The 17,819-nt window shown below is 44.8% G+C and overlaps 1 protein-coding gene and 1 long non-coding RNA gene across 2 annotated transcripts; both read right to left on the bottom strand.

The window, feature by feature from the left end:
• Positions 1–617: 617 nt before the first annotated feature.
• On the bottom strand, positions 618–14,944 carry LOC306919299 (S-adenosyl-L-methionine-dependent tRNA 4-demethylwyosine synthase TYW1-like; the record flags this gene model as incomplete). The annotated part of the gene is made up of 3 exons (XM_079532101.1): positions 618–1,114; positions 6,700–6,867; positions 14,786–14,944. 3 exons carry the CDS (start codon positions 14,942–14,944, stop codon positions 887–889), a joined length of 555 nt encoding a protein of 184 aa, XP_079388227.1. The 3' UTR covers positions 618–886.
• Positions 14,945–15,166: 222 nt separating this feature from the next.
• On the bottom strand, positions 15,167–16,282 carry LOC306919303. Its single transcript, XR_013789507.1, has 4 exons — positions 16,221–16,282; positions 16,046–16,137; positions 15,872–15,940; positions 15,167–15,715 (listed from the first exon to the last, which is right to left on the bottom strand). It is a non-coding gene; the product is annotated as an uncharacterized lncRNA (long non-coding RNA).
• Between the last annotated feature and the right edge of the window lie 1,537 nt (positions 16,283–17,819).

Below are 17,819 nucleotides of genomic sequence, written 5' to 3'. Positions count from 1 at the left end.
TCATAGTGGAATGCTTTGAGAAACAAAAAAACAACAACACAAATGAGAACAAAGTTTGTGTGAAACCACCCGTTTTGGATGTCATCAACCGATAATCATTCACCAGTAGGTAACTTATCACTCCAAAACAATCTCCTGGAGCCTACTGGCTGCTGTTAGGTAAACACGGACGTGAAATTACTGCTGCCGAAGCCAAAACATCGTGAAACTGACTTACGTGGCCGGTTAAAGGGGAATTTCTCCCTAACCCTTTTTTTACAAAAGTAAGTTGATAATTATGTATATTGACCAAAAAAAATATTAAAAAAAAATAAAGATATAGGGGAGCTGAAGCTGCAGCTGGAGCTGCTGCTGGAGGGGTCTAACGCTAGAACTCCTATTCAATCGCGCAATTGTTTTTTGTTTTCTGTTCTAGATGATGTGAAAGCAACACTCCATGCATTGTTGACACTGCACTCTTCCTGGTCTACGTGAGCTGACGTTAGATCCCTCCAGGAGCAGCTTCATCTCCAGCTGCAGCTTCAGCTCCCATATATCTTTATTTATTTTTTAATATTTTTTTTTGTCAATATACATAATTATCAACTTACTTTTGTAAAAAAAAGGGTTAGGGAGAAATTCCCCTTTAAGACGGAGGTCAGGGTTAGATTTAGTACTAGTCGGACAACGCGGCCGCCACGTCGGACGTCTCTGTGTTTCCTAGTCACAGCCAGTAGGCTCAGGCGAGCCTGCTGGCTCGATTGCATTCGACTGATAAGTACAGTAACCTACTGGTGATTATCGGACGTTTTTCATTCGAATCTGCGAGTTGAAACTCGGCGTGCATACAAACTCCTCGTTCCGAGTAGTCATTTCATTATGTGCAACAACAACTCCCTCTATACTCTCAGCATCCGGAGATGTTTTTGGCCTTGTTGCTGCGCCGCTGGAAGCGCGTCTCGGCGGGATCGAAGCCTTGCTCCTGGGCTCCGAAATGAGCCCAGCGGGGCGTCTTGGCCATGTAGTCCAGGGCCGAGAAGCTCTGCAGTCCCCCGTTCTGCTCGTCGTGGGCCTCCACCAGCTCCTGGAAACGATCGTAGTCGATCCACGTCCACCACTCGCCCTCCACTTTGAACTGGACACACACAGCAGACAAAGATAAACAGAGACGATAGAAAACTGTAGCATGTGCATCATGTAGTTTGTTTATTAAAGGACCACTTCACCACTTTTCAACCTATCTTCATATAATAGGTCCTCACTAATAATCATGATAAAATGGCAAAAAAATCCTACTTGGTCTGTGTCTCATAGGAGGGCTGTGGGCAGTTTACAAACCCGTCCACCAGTGACATCATCAATGGGGAATCCAAGCTAACAGAAACTGCAGGCTTTCTAATCTTGAAAAGTTGCAATGCGAAAAAGGAAGCCATCGTTCTCGCGATGATAGAAATCTAAACATTTTAGTAAAAAACATCTTGTTTAAAAATAATCTGCCTAACGATGATGTCACTGGTGGACGGGTTTCCAAACTGCCCACAGCCCTCCTATGAGACACAGACTGAGCAGAAAAGAATGGTGGTATTTTATCATGATTATTATTGAGGACCTATTACGTGAAGATGGGTTGAAAAGTGGTGAAGTGGTCCTTTAACAGGGACAATGGACTTAAGATATTTTCAAAAAGGAAGAACTGGGAAAAGATATGGGTGCTACAAAATCCAGACATTATATATACTGCTTTAGCACGAAGCCACTCAAAGCAAATCACAGACAATGCACTCTGGACAAAAATGGCGTTCATCATCTCGCTCCCTATAGCGACCAGAGGTCACATGGTGAGACTAAAGGTGGCCTTACACTTGCCGATAATCGGGCATTTTTGACGCTCGGGGGGTGCCCGACCGCTCAAAGCGTGATCGGGATCGGCCTGATCAACATCAAGAATGTTTGATATTTGCTGTGCCCCGCTCCGATTATCCTGTAGTGTGTGGTGCTATCAGATTTCAGAGTGAAAAAAAATCGGCTAGTGTAAGGCCACCTTAACTATAACCGACCTACTAGACGCGTGTCGGTGACGCATCAAATGCCACCTTAAAGGACCACTTCACCACTTTTCAACCTATCTTCATATAATAGGTCCTCACTAATAATCATGATAAAATGGCACGCTTTTTTCTACTTAGTCTGTGTCTCATAGGACAAGATTCTTTTTTACAAAAATATTTAGATTTTCATTATCGTGAGAACGATGGCTTCCATTTTCGCATTGCAATTTTTCAGGACTAGAAAGCCTGCAGTTTCTATTAGCTTGGATTCCCCATCGATGATGTCACTGGAAGACAGTTTCTGAACTGCCCACAGCCCTCCTATGAGACACAGACAGTAGAAAAAAATTGCGCCATTTTTTCATGATTATTAGTGAGGACCTATTATATGAAGATAGGTTGAAAAGTGGTGAAGTGGTCCTTTAAGTTATTATGTTTTTTAAAACCAATCACGTCGATTATACAAGGTCGCGGAAGGGGGTTGGCCTTAGCGATACATAAAAGGCAATATCTCTCACTTGTCCAATTATAGACGTTCTGTTGGACATCATGGCACTGCTGAGGGTATATGGGAATTTAGATTTAAAACAGCCATTACATGCTTTTTTTTAATCTCTGCGAGTCATTGAAGGAATTGGTACGGTTTTACCCGCTATACTCTGCTAATGAACCCTGAGGGCATTAAAAAAAGGAGGCCTACTGGGAGTTAACCCATTTTGGGCGGGAACCCCTTTTGGTGTTTTAACTAAACATTATGTTATAATTTAGCTATTGAAAAATAGCAGATCTAAGCTCGTAGGTCTGCTATTTTTGAAAAATCGTAAAAATGCGGCACAAATCTTTGAATAAATATTCTTTCAGAGCAAACGGTTTTTTTTATTTCGACGTCACGTTAATGTAACAAGGAGGGAAGCAATTTGTTCAGCCTGGAATCTCAATAGAACGTGCAGAGTTAAGTATTTCAGTCTCTAAGCAACACAGTGAAACCACACTGATAATGTATGGAACAAGACAGCCTATTGTGAAGAAAAATGTGACGCTGCACCATGGATTAAAAGCCAGATCTACAAGCTCACAGCGTGCCCCTTTGTGCCGCGCTTGCGAGCTTGTACAGTATGTCTGCTATTTTTTAAATCTTGAAAGTGTGAGAACTACCAATTTAGAAGAGGGCATTTGTAGAATCGGCCTCAGTTCTTAAAGGCTGTAATAATACGACACCTGGGGAGCAGTGAATGCTTCAACTCAGACTGTGAGCCCCAGGGGGGGTGCAACTCCGTGTGGGGGTCCCCAGGGGGGTCCCCGGATGTTCCAGACCCACAGGAACACGGCCAGGATGCCGGCCCGGTTCCAGCGAGCCGCTGAGCCACGTCCGAAACGGTAGAGAAATGAGATTTACCATGTGGGGGTATCCGGGGGTCCCCGGGGAGACCCTAGGGGGTCCCCGGAACATCCAGACCACCAGGGACGTGCCCAGGGGGCCGGGCCGATTCCAGCGAGCCGTCCCACGTCTAAAACGGTTGAGAAATGAGTTACCGTGTGGGGGTCCCTCTACTGTACCCTCTAGTTCTACTGTGTTGTACTGGCACACCCAAAATCATCATATATACACTTAATATATGCGTGTGTGTTTGTGTGTGTGTTAGGTTGCGCACAGGTGGTGAAAAACAACCATGCTATTTTCGTGCTCATACCCACCCAGGCAGGCACACACACAGCTCCGTAAGGGAGTGGTTGCACCACTCAAAAATCAGCTGTGCCAAGTCTCGCTGCTCTTTTTGCTAGGCTAGCGATTTTCTAGGGACATTTTCGGTCGTAGCGGCTACATCTGTCATTAAATAAATTATGTATTTTTAGCGTTTTTAGCGGTTAGTGGTTTACTGTCATTAATGGCACTTCTGCGTTGCTGCAGGAACAAGCTGATAGGCGAGTTCTGCAACAGAAATATACTGTACTTTTGAAGATGTTTGATACACTTTCTACCAACTAAATCTGTAACCTGCCCATAAACTACTTAAAAGCCTTACCACTGCATGCTAAATTAAGTCTCACCCAAATAGGTATCGTTAGGATTTTTATGAGTCCGATAACGATTCTGCTTATCGATTCTGGTTCCTAACGGTTCCCACACACACACACGCACACACACACACACGCACGCACGCACGCACGCACGCACGCACGCACGCACGCACACACGCACACACGCACACACGCACACACGCACACACACACACACACACACACACACACACACACAGAGCTGCCCATTGGGGGTCGAAATGGAAGGAGAGAGTGTGAGTTAAAGTTGTGTGTGTGTGTGTGTGTGTGTGTGTGTGTGTGTGTGTGTGTGTGTGTGTGTGTGTGTGCGTGTGCGTGTGTGTACGCGCACATGCATGTGCATATAAGGCAGTAGTAACAGCAGTAGATGGGGAGATTATGAGTAAATGAATGAAGGTGTCTAAAGTGGTGGCACAACTTGGCGTGCTTATAGATCACACAGCATTTGTGTGAAGTAAGAAGAAAGGCGGTGATGAAGAGAGAGAACCAAAGAGGAAGGAGGCGTAAATCAATGCAGTGAAACATTGACTTTGGCCTTGTTGGCCGGCTTGTGACAGATGGAGCAGTAAAGGAACAACTGGCTCTTTAACAGCTTTTTCCGTGGTTGGGAAGTGTGCAACTGTGCATGTACTGCATAATATAATAATAATAATCTGTCAAAATGTCTTCATAAAACAAAATATTTTGGGGGCACGTGGCGCCTGCAGTCGGTAGTGCTGTCGCCTCACAGCTAGAAGATCCTGGGTGCAATTCCCGCTGGGGACGCTGGGGGCGTGTTCTCTCCTCCACGTCATCAGTGGGTGGGGTTGGCGAAAGGGTTTTCGTGTTTGCATGTTTTGATCATTTTTATTTTTTTGTTTATCTTTATGTTCTCCCCATGTCCCTCACAAAAAACATGCAGCAGTCCTGGTCTCTAAACTGCCCCGGCCAGCCGTGGCGCCTGATGGAGGGGAAGGAACTGGTTGGAATAACGTGTTCCTTCCATGTGCTATACGTCCAACCAGCGAAACTCCCCCTGTCAGGTAAAAAGAAGCAGCTTGGACGCTCATGCACTGAAGGAAGCATGAGGTCAGTCCGTTGCTCTCCCCTGGTTGGCGGAGGGAGTGTAGAGCCCAGGATTACATTAGATAATCGACACTGGGTGAAAAATGGACAAAACAAAATTGTGGGATAAAAAATATAAAAGAATTATCCCCTCTATATATAGAGAGGGGATGTTGAGTTGTGGGAGCGTGCTAAGGGGATATTGTATGTCCTGTTCCAAAGATGGGCAAAGATTAAGCTGCTTTAAAAAATATGTAGTTCACAACGTGTCACATCGCCACATGTCCCAACTTGACGCACTGTGAGCTTGTAGATCGGTTATTCACAGCATCATATAATAACGACAGAGTATAACTTAATCATTCTAATCATTTCAGCAGATCCTTTCCTCCTTTTCCCTCCCTCCATCTCTCTCTCTCTCTCTCTCTCTCTCTCTCTCTCTCTCTCTCTCTCTCTCTCTCCCTCCCTCCCTCCCTCCCCCTCTCTCCCCCTCTCTCTCTCTCTCTCTCTCTCTCTCTCTCTCTCTCTCTCTCTCTCTCTCTCTCTCTCTGCTATTAGGCTGATTTCCAAGGGGGAACACAGACGTAATGCTCGGTTAATTACCTCATCACACACATCAAGGGGAAAGCAAAGATAGATAGATAACCACAAGGAGGAGGAGGGGATTAAATTATGCAAAATAAGTGAGAGCTCCGACTCCGGTATTGTAATATACTGTTTACTGGGGCTTGATCCAGTTACCGGCCTACTTGGGAACGATGCAAGTTAGGATCAATGAAAATCGGGAAAATCCTTCACTTTGAAAGAATATATATTCAAAGATTTGCGCCACATTTTTACGATTTTTCAAAAAATAGCAGACCTACAAGCTGATCTGCTATTTTTCAATAGCTAAATTATAACATAATGTTTAAAACACCAAAATAGGTTCCCGCCCAAAATGGGTTAAGAGACAAGGGGGAAAAAAGAACATATTTAGGAAAAGGTAATACACTGTACAGTATGTTTGTCTATTGTATGTGTTTGTGATTATTATTGACAGCTGGAATGCAGCTGACTAGTAAAATCCTGACTTGGGTGGTATGTGTAGTATTTGGTTCATACAAAGCTGAACAAACCTCCGGTGGGATTTATCCAGCTGCTCCTCCAGCTCTCAACATTGCAGATTGTTGACCTGGCCGGGGCTCGCGCTCTTGTGCGTGCTTTTCTTGCACATGCCGTTGATTGACAATTAAACAACGCACATGCATCCAAAGCATCCGTTTTTCACATTCCGTTATTATTAGCCAAGGGCCGGAAAAACGCTAAGATTTTACAAGGTTTGTCTAGTTATGTGATAATAAATAAATTAACGTGCTTGTTTAACCAAAATGTATGAATGTTTGATTAAATCTATTTTGACAGCACTGTATGGATGGTCTCTATATGGATGGTCAACGGAAGTAAGTATGTTTTACCACCAATTTTTAAGCAAGAATTACAAATATATTTGATTAAATCTATTTTGCTTAAAAACAGATGCACATCGTTTTGATGGATGGTCAATGGAAGTAATAAGCATGCGTCTTACCTTTGTGTGTGCGATAAGCAGGCAGTTGGAATGCTCGTGTTCGCAGGCGATCTCGTACTGAGGCAGCATGTCAGCCAGCCGCTGGACGAAGCTGACCACTTCCTGGTGCCAGGGGACGTTGGCCATGGTCAGAGTGCTGGCAGAGCTCTCCCCGCAGTACGTCACGCCCTGGGTGTGGACACACAGACAAGGTCAGTGCCAAACTAGAAAAAGTGCCCTTCTGGGCACAGGTCTCCACCAGGAGGATAGGAGTGTGTGTGATGTTTGGCAAAATGTTTAGGAGTAATATAAACATGTTTTTTTGTTTGTTTGTTTCTTGCAACAATTTTCTTCGTTTTGTTGAGGAAATACAGAGCCAGATCACTCATAGCATCTCTGAGGATAGAATTCTGGATGAGCAGGACATGTGCAGCATTTTGTACAAAATGGGCTACTCCTGAAAACTTTGGAAGGCAATCTTAGCTAATCAGTGTAGAATCTGAGAAATCCAAAAGGCTCGTCTTGATCACATGACTACAGAGATCATGTGTACCGATGTGCGTGAGATTTGGATGAAATCTGTGCGACTAACACAAACAATGTGTTTAGCAGAAATCGGCCTCATGGTGGCGCTATATCCGGCAGATGTGGAGGGATGCAGGGAAAATGTTTTTCCATGGCCTCTAGGGAGTGCGCATACATAAGTTGTCAATGCAGTTATAGGTAAAAACAGGAATTGTCCTGTTATAGCGCCACCGTGAGGCTGATTTGGGGAAAGAATTGTGGCATGTCGTCCTCGGCCTAATGGAAATGTGCGTGTATAATTTCATGGAAATTGGACACTGTGTTTGTGATTTGTGGCATTTTGTTTGAAACGGACCAATCATGTGAGTTTTGGAAGCCAATCTTAGCCAATCAGGATGGAAGATGGGAAATTGTGCAGATCTTTGTTGATCACATGACTATGGAGATAGTGTATACCGAATTGTGTGATGTATGGATACAATGTGTACGAGTTATCTACAGAAATGTGTTTTGCCTAAATCGGCCTCATGGTGGCGCTATAACAGGCCGTTGAGGAATATTTGGGGCAGAGGTTCGTCGTTGGCATCCAGGGAGTGTGTGTGCACAGTTTGGCATGGATCGGGCCAACGGTGCCAGAGATTAGCTGATAACGGACGGACAGAAGGACGGACGGACGGAAGGAAGGACACACACACACACACACACGGACGGAGTGCAAAACATACTCTCTCCCCATGCCTTCGGCCTGGTGGAGACAATGAATACCCCCCACTGTTGACCTGCAGAGGGTATAGGCAAACATTGAGACACAAGCCTGACAGGAAGACGTTTTAAAACACATGGGCGGCGGTGGATCAGGGGTAGAGTGCCTGGATGGGAACCGCAAGGTTGCCAGTTCGAACCCGGGCTCCCCCTCCTCCCCCCTTAGGCTAAAAAAAAAGAAGAACAAATTACACCCGTGTGAACTGAGTGGTGCAACTCTGTGTGGGGGTACCCGGGGGGTCCTTGGGACTTCCAGACCCACAGGAATGCGCCGGGCCGGTTCCGGCGAGCCGCCCCACGTCCGAAACGGTTGATAAATGACAGAGTTACCGTGTGGGGGCCCCCAGGGGGTCCCTCTGCAGTACTGTACTGTCACACCCGAAATCATCATACAGTTAATATGTGTGTGTGTGTGTGTGTGTGAGGTTGCGCAACAGTGACAGTTGGTGGTGAAAACCAACCACACTATTTTCGTGCTCGGACGGACCCAGGGACACAGCCAGGGACCCAGGGACACACATAGCTCCACAATGGAGTGGTTGCACCACTCAAAAATAAGGAAGAAAAAAAATGAACAAAACAAGGTAGTGGGAATTACAAATAACAAGTTTAGACTGAGACTCCTTTTACCTCCATATGACAGGGACTTATTTATGTAGTTTTCATACAACCAACAGTACCTTAGTCGGACACAGACAGTAAATAAACAAGATGGAGTAAAAGATTTGAAATAAAAAAATAAAACCAACAGTTTAAAGTTAACGCAGTGAAATTTGTTCTCCGCATTTGACCCATCTCTTGGAGCGGTGAGCCGCAGCCAAGGAGCGGTGAGCTGCAGCCGTGCCACGCTCGGGATCGGGAATCATTTGATTAGTTGATTTGACCCATTTGACTCATTTATGCCGAGTGCTGTTTGGTAATGAAATTAATGTAATGCAATGAAAATTCTTCAACAAAGTCTACAGGCAGTAGTTTCAATCTTTCTCCCAGTTCCCCTGTGCCCTCGAGCCTCCAACAACCAATTTAGAAATAAATTCCCCAGTGGTGCCGACGGGAATCGATCCTAGGCCTCTCCAGTGGTGGGAAAGTGTTTTTCTCTACAGACTTATGCAGGAGGAAGTCCGAGGGGACACAGAAAGAGAGTATACATGTTTTGGAATATTTCTTCCAGTACTTTGTTGCCGTTCCTGTGAACCATATTCGACAGTTGACTGGGTTTAAACTAAAGAGTTCTGTAGACTTAGAATTGAGAAACGAACAGTATTCAGTGCACACATGAAAAAACATTCAATGCGGTACAATGTGCTTTTCTGTGTTTCCAATAAATGTGGGCTCAATTTACAACCCCCAGGTGATATCAAACTAGCTGGCACTAGTCGGCACGCCACACAATCTGATCATGGACTTACATTTAAAGGGTGGCATGGGAGCACAATGAGTCCGTGTTGACTCTGAATAGGGTTTGGAGAATCAAAATGAATTTAATTTAACCCTTACTGCAGAGGTGTAGCCTGGCTTCCAACCCGATTCGCTACGTTCCGTGAATTTGTTCTGTCACCGAGTAGCCAAGTGACAAAACCAATTAATGGTGAATCAGGCTGCTAACGAGGCTACATTGTGGATCAATTAGAAAGCTCAGACAAAAACATCAATTCATACAGAGGACAAGGCTGCACTTAAGCTCCACAGTGGTGGAAAGTAACTAAGTAAATTTACGTAATACTTTTTGGTTACTTGAGTATTTCCAATGTCCAATATTTTTACTTTTACTCCACTACATCTCAGAGATAAATATTGTACTTTTACTCCACTACATTTAAAACATTAGTTACTAGTCACTTTGATTATTATTCCAAAACATACATTAGCCACTTTGGCCCTATATACATTTTGACCATTTTAAAATGGCCGATTTACAAGCTCACAATGTGTTGCGAACTTGTAGATCTGCTATTTTCAAAAGATTTGTATACATTTGAAAACTTGAGAAATGGGACAATCTGCACAGTGATTACTTTCTACTTTTGGAATTCCAATACTTTTATACTTTTACTCAAGTACATTTTGAATTCCGGACTTTTACTTGCGGCTCAAGAATCCACCACTCCTGAATGAAGTGTCTGGTGCAACGCACAGGTCCTGGTGAGAGCTTGAGTGGACCTGGTGAGACGTAGGAGGGGCCCGGACAGGAGGCAACCCACAGAGCCTAGTCCCTCCACATGCCAGAATTGTACCTCTAAGTCGCGGCATAGTAGTTCCGGAGTGGTTCCAACGGATTGTGTGGCCCTGGTCTTTCCCTAGTGGGTCTGATCGAGGGTAGCTCTACTGGGACGTAAGTCGGGACTTGATCACCCCGGCTGGGTCACCTGAGTGACGGGTATGATGTTCGCGAGACCGGAAACCCTGATGACCTTGGGATACATCACTGGGGATACGTCCCAGTTGCATCCATGCGATGTATTTTCGTTCTGAGGTAACAGAGTAAAAGTTCTAGATTGCAGTATTGAAACTTTTACTTAAGTAAAACAATTAAGTACTTCTTCCACTTTTACCGCTTTTCTGATCTGTATTAAATAAGAATGTACCGTAGGGATTCAGTTGGTACACTGTCTTCACGGTCCATTGAGATTTTAATAACTGTTCCTCAGACAAAGAAAAATAAATTCATAATAAATGTGTCGCCGTATGATATAAAAGATATCCTTCAATTGTTTAAATCTGACAATATTCACAGTCTGTAGCATCTGGATCGCAAAAAAAAAAAAACGCTAATTCACCCCCGCCGCAATCTCATTATTTATTTATTATTTTTGTATTATCTCCAACCAGTGGACGAGAGAAAGCGCTGTCTGGGGTGAAAAACCATCTGGCCTTGCCCGTGACATCAACCAAAGAGAGAGAGAGCTAATGAGAGATGAACAACAGCTCCACCGTGCATGCCACAGGAAAGCTAATGGGCTGTGGGGGATCGTAGCAAAGAGCCTGACGATGACACTGGGAGGATTAACGTGGACAGTACTGTACTGTCACATCCGAAATCATCATATATACAGTTAATTTGTGTTTGTGTGTGTGTGTGTGTGTGTGTGTGTGTGTGTGTGTGTGTGTGTGTGTGTGTGTGTGTGTGTGTGTGTGTGTGTTAGGCTGCGCAATTACGTGACAGTTGGTGGTGAAACCCAACCAAACACTATTTTCGTGCTCGGACGGACCCAGGGACACAGCCAGGGACCCAGGGACACACATAGCTCCACAATGGAGTGGTTGCACCACTCAAAAATAAGGAAGAAAAAAAATGAACAAAACAAGGTAGTGGGAATTACAAATCAAAACGAGTTTAGACTGAGACATCTCCTTTTACCTCCATATGAGGTAAAATCTCTTTTTTTTTTTGCACATTATCTCCAATCAGTGGATGAGAGAGACGTTGTCTGGGGTGAAAAACCATCTGGCCTTGCCCGTGACATCAACCAAAGAGAGAGAGCTAATGAGAGATGAACAACAGCTCCACCGTGCATGCCACAGGAAAGCTAATGGGCTGTGGGGGATCGTAGCAAAGAGCCTGACGATGACACTGGGAGGATTAACGTGGGCATTGGCTCTTATAATAACTCCCAAGCTCTGTGCCTATACTAGAGAGAGAAGAAGCGCCACAAACTGGAGGAGTAATTGCAATTTCTGGCATAATATTGAATATGATAACGACGCGTGTCGTGTACACAGTAAAGTCCTGGGCGTTCATTTTAACCCATCACATTAGCTTTTAACCATTATTTCAAACTTTAGCTGTTGAAAAATAGCAGATATTTTTGAAAAATCGTGAAAATGTGGCACAGTCTTTGAATATTATATTCTTTCACAGCAAACGTTTTTAATGCAAATCTTTGCTTCTGGGGGGGGGGGGGGGCACAAAACATTGGGGGTTGGCGGGAAAATACATATAATTTTGGGGTGTCCTTGACACGAAAAAGTTTGAGCACCACTGACTGACACAGAAACATAGTTTTTTTCCGAAAACTGTCAGGATTTAGAAGACATTTTTAGAACCTGGTCTCAGGTCTTAACGGGTTAACACGCTCAAACACTCCCACAGACACTCGTCCATTCTCACAACGCTCACACACAGAAGAAGGGCTGAGCAGCGCATTGGTGTTGTTGTAAAGAGGCCAATGTGGCAACTGTTAGCAAGATTCTCTGATCTTTCGGCCAAGAACATTGTCTGATCCTATAACCCAGCTACCACGCAGAGGAAGTGTGTGTGTGTACTGTACGTGTGAGTGAGTGAGTTCACGTGTGTGTGTTTTCATCTTGGTCAACAAGAAGTTGAAACATTTTCAACTCTAGACGGACGGGCGAAACGTTGTTTGGTTAAAATAAAGAGAGGACGGCGGAGTAAACATAATTATCCTGTGTGGACATTCCTTTCTTTGTTGGGACAGGAGTGCTGTGGCGTTTTCAACGCTTTGGTGGACACACACAGTCTAAATCCATTTGGATCGTTATCAAGTCGGTGACTGGCTAAGACTGTGCATATTCTTTTTTAAGTTTAAGTTTTTTTTTGTGGCTTTCGCCTTTATTTTATGTTTTTTATGGAGGGACAGACAGTAGGCTGACAGGAAATGGGGAGAGAGATGGGGGGAAGACATGCAGTAAAGGCCGTCGGGATCGGGAGTCGAACCCGCGACACACTGCCAGACTGGATTACCAGCCAAGGTGCCTGGACCACTGAGCTATGGCCCAGGCCAGACTGTGCATATTCAACTCAGGTGGACCAGGGGAGAGGGACCGATAAGAAGGACCAGTGGACCAGGGGAGAGGGACCGATAAGAAGGACCAGTGGACCAGGGGAGAGGGACCGATAAGAAGGACCAGGGGAGAGGGACCGATAAGAAGGGGGGTTGGGTGGGGTTCACGTGGATGCGTATCAGGGACAGGCCGGGCAGATGGAGGAAGCGCGGAGCCTGTTCAAACCAATTAGTTAGCGCCCCCGGAGTTGGATAAAAATAGAATACAACCACATTTCAACATGATGACTTCAAAAGGTCTCCTAGTTGTCTGAAGTGGAGACAATTAATTCCGTTGACCTAATTTTTGGGGTCGTTTTTTGTGGGAAACTGTGCAGTTTGTTGTCCAGTACAAACTGCACTGGACAACAAGGTTGGTAAAAAACAAATAATAGCCATGGTTCTAATAACAACATGGCTTCCCTGTGGATCTGGAACCAAAAAACAAACAGAATGAGTGTTTCTCTATGGAGAATAACATGGGGTCATCTTAAAATCGTCTGATATATTGTCAGGGAGGTGTCTCTATATCGTTTAAGACAAGTCAGTCAGTCATATTTGATACAGTCTGTTTCTAGCGAAAGTTTAACTAATTTGGCAGCAGTAATATTAGCGTTTTCTCTCAGTCAGTTGATTCTTCATATCCATATGAGTGCAAAACGGCCAGGATGATTTGTTTATTTTTAAAACACAGTCCTTATATGAGGCGATCTAAAATCCCCCTATGGGGAACCTGTGGACTTAGCACTCTCTACCGATATTGACGTTCGGTGCTCTATTGGTGCCATGTTTAAATAATGCATTTTATATCTTTGATACATCATCCTTGGTCCAGTGGTTACCAAGTAGCTGTGCAGAACACACACAAGGGGCGGAAACACAATCTTTGCTTAATCCCAGCCTCCTGGCCGGGTAGAGAAAAATATTATTTGTAAGAACATCAGGTGTAACATCCGTCTCACTTGATGGATATGATGATGGAGATATAATTGATGGACTGTGAAGAACCCACGCCCAGGAAGATGTTGACACTGATTTTTTGAAATATTTACCTAGCTAGCACCGTGGCGCTGTCAAGCCCATTCAATCAAAACCATTTCTCCCCATTACATTTCCATTAAAGCTATACGTTCAGGCTAATTCAGGATCATTATATATAAATGTTACTTGGTAAAGCACGGTATGTGCTGAACACAGATTTATCTGTGGATGGAGATTTCATTGAGGTGAGCTGTCCTAAATCCATTAATTGCTTAAGACCAGTGCCAGCAGTACTCCTGGCTCATTTGCTCTTGGCAAATAACATTGGCGAGGAGTAAAAGGGGATGTGCTCGGGACATGAGTCACTTTACTTTTAGACGGACATCGCAGCTTCGCGCCAATAGAAAGTATAAAGATTCACACTGAATATGTGAGTGCGGCGAACGAACAAATGGTAATAAGCAAGCGTAGAAAAGAATATAGTGCAGTATGTGGTAATTCTTTCATTATGACAAAAAAAAAATTCAGGCCTGTCTGAACTGAGTGGTGCTGTACTTGTACTGTGTGTGTGTGTGTGTGTGTGTGTGTGTGTGTGTGTGTGTGTGTGTGTGTGTGTGTGTGTGTGTGTGTGTGTGTGTGTGTGTTTGTGTGTGTGTGTGTGTGTGTGTGTGTGTGTGTGTGAGTGTGTGTGTGTGTGTGTGTTAGGCTGCGCAACAACACATTATGAGCTTGTAGATCGCCTATTTTAAAATGGCCGAAATGTACAGTAAAAACAGTAGGGCTGAAGTGGGTAATGCATCTACAAAATCTACAAAGTAACTAAAGTTTTCAAATAAATGTAGTGGAGTAAAAGTACAAAATTTGCCTCTGAGATGTAGAGGAGTAGAAGTAAAAGTGGATGGAAATGGAATGGAAAATATTCAAGTAAAGTACGGATACCTAAAAATTGTACTTAAGTACAGTACTTAAGTAAATTTGCTTAGTTACTTTACACCGCTGATTTTGCTGTGTGTGTGTGTGTGTGTGTGTGTGCAACTTTGCATGCCGATCAGACCTACCTTGACTTCTATAAAGTCCGGCTGGCCGATGGCGATTAGCTCAGAGTAGGACAGCATCTCTTCCACGTTCCAAGCCTTCACCAGAGTCAGCCTGTACACCGTCCTCTGCCTCTGCATGCCAGGAGGGATGGGCAAAGTGGAGGCAAAGGATATGACCATTACAATTTAGGCATTTATCAGACCAGAGCGATTTACAGTAAGCAAGAACAACACATGCATGGTAATACATCAAATGCATATGTAACCAGATGGAGTCGCTACGTACTCCTAATGTCACAGTGATACTACGCCACTCCCAATTACAGGGTGGGAGACCCGGAATACATATGAAGGTAAGTGTTCAGGTTGAGTGAACAATAATTGTCGGTTGCTTCATGGGAATAGAACTTTATTCGGAGAAAGTACAGAGTATTGACATTTCCTTTAAAACGTATATTCACTATTCACAGTATTGACATTTCCTTTAAAACGTATATTCACTATTCACAGCGTTACCAATAAAAGGTTATCAAGTCTTCCACTACACAGATAAAAGGGATTTGAATCAATTGCACTAGGATGCACTCATTTCCTATGTCCATAGACACACCGTTAAGCACTGCAAAGAAACGCAATAGCACTCTGAGCCAAATATGGTTGGCATTAAACACTGCAAAATAACACTAAAAGGCTAAAAGCCAAAAAGAACACCACACTGTAAAAAGGGACAGTAGTCCTTGAGTGCAACTCTGCAATATAATCCTTAAACCAATACATCCGTCTTTGGCGGTTAACTAGTTAACTCCTTGGTTAGAGCAGTAAAAGTGAGGACCCCATAAAAACACCACTTGGGTGTGATCTAGTACAAAAACATAAAAACTATAGCAGCATAGACTTGAATTCAAAACAAAAAAGATAAAAAGAACAGCGGTTCACAGTATGAGGTCCAATCTGTAATGGAACACAAACCTCAATTAGCCTCATGATTTACCATATAGTTAAAGCGCTTTCATGGTTGTACTCAGATTCTGAGTACAACGCTGAGGTAGCCAAACAGTCATACATAACATGCATTAAATGTACTTTGTACTGCTAATGAGCACATACCCTGTTAAGGTGATCAGGGCATCCAGGTTCTTGGTAAAACAGTCAGTGTTTGCTCGGTCGGGACACCGTCTGTGTAATATAAACATGTCATGAGGACTAATATAAACATATGAGGACTTGCATTTTACTCATAACAAAGACTGCTATGCTGTCGCAGTATGGACGTAAGCCTACCTCTAAACTCTGGTGTGTAGGCTTACACACACGCACAACGGACACCACGCTAGCCAGGCTCTTGTCAGTGTATTACTGGGTAGAAACACCGTCTGTGTAACAAACGTATCATGAGGACTCACGTCATTCATCAAACACAAACTTTTATGCTGTCAAAATACGGACGGAAGCCTACCTCAAGACTCTGGTGTGTACACACACACACACACATTAGCCGGCTCGTTCGCCGCTGCGTCTAACAACAAGACAAGCATTTGCATAATTAACTGGGAGACAATTTAACGTAACGGCTCGTTTGTGCTGAACTGTGTACACACACACGCTGACAGGGCTGTCACTAGATCAGAGCTCCACAGTTTCTGACGAAGAAAAATAATAAATAAACTGGAGGTTGTTGACATAAATCAACCTAGAGACAGGTAACCCTATATTAGTAAAACCAAGAGCTTACCTCGATGCTACGAGCACAAACAAAACACCACCCAACAGCCTGACTGGAACAGGAAACAACCTGGGTAAAACACCGCCTATTCCCTATGCCTGGCCAGCTACCCTATATGCTGAGCTGAGGGGGTGGTGCTATGAAACGTATTGGTTCCCAGTCCCAGTGGGACTGTCCCACTGATTACATTCGCCCCTCCTAAATTGAATCGGCGTCCCGACGATGTATCAACCTGGTACTGGGACGAGCAGGCCCCCATTCTCCCCCCCTGTGCTGGTGACACCGTTTGTCTGTATGGTAGCCGGTGAGGGTTGGGGTGGAACCCAGCATTACGCCGGCTGCTGCGGCGCAGGCCAGGAGAAGGTGGTGATAAATGTTCTTCCGAGCCTTCAGTTGATCTTGGGCTACCTCCCTGGTCTGGTACCGGATGTGGTGGGCTCCCATGAGCCTCCGGTTCTGGTGTTCGTAGACCTGGGTCTCCTCTCTCATTATCCTCTACTACCAGAACGATAGACTCCTCAGAGTCACTTGTGGCATCAACTGGAGGTGTATGGTCTAGAGTGACCTGTACTGGAGTCACCGGTTGGGCATCGGGCCCCCCTCCCTCTGGTGCAGTCCGCAGCTCGGTCCGGTGTATTCGCAGAGCAGGGCCATCCTGGTGGACAGGGGCGATGGTATACACCATTCCCTGATCGAGGGGTCTATTCACCACTCGATAGAGGCAGGGGTGCCAGAGGTCTTGGATCTTGTTCCTGCCTCTAACCTGGTGGTTCCTCCTGTAGACAAGCTGACCCTCTTCTAGACCAGGATTGGTCACCTGCTGGTTGTGCTTTCGGTTCCGTTGTTCTGCTTTGGCCTGCAGTTGCTGTCGGACATGGTCATACACTGTCTTTAGGGATTCTTGATGTTTCTTGACCCATTCCTCTGGGGCCTCCTCACCAGAGACTTCGTCAGCACCAAGGAGAAAGTCGACCGGTAGCTGGGGTTCACGGCCAAACATGATGTAATGTGGAGCCAAACCGGTGGTCTGATGAGCAGTGGTATTGTAGGAGTAGGTTACCTGGGACAGATACTGGGGCCAACGCCTCTTCTTCTCTGGTGGCAGAGTGCGAAGGAGGTCGTGGAGCGTCCGATTGAACCGCTCACATTGGCCGTTACCTTCAGGATGGTATGGGGTAGTCCTGGTTTTCTTAATGCCATAGGTATCACACAGCTGCTTTATGATCTTGCTCTCGAAGTTTCTACCTTGGTCTGAATGAATGCGGCTGGGGACTCCGAACAGGTGGAACCAGTGTTTGACCAAGACATCTGCCACTGTGCTCGCCCGCTGGT

Source organism: Electrona antarctica, assembly GCF_951216825.1.
Source record: "Electrona antarctica genome assembly, contig: scaffold_25, whole genome shotgun sequence".
Taxonomy (NCBI): domain Eukaryota; kingdom Metazoa; phylum Chordata; class Actinopteri; order Myctophiformes; family Myctophidae; genus Electrona; species Electrona antarctica.
This window is presented reverse-complemented; position numbering and strand designations above follow the sequence as displayed.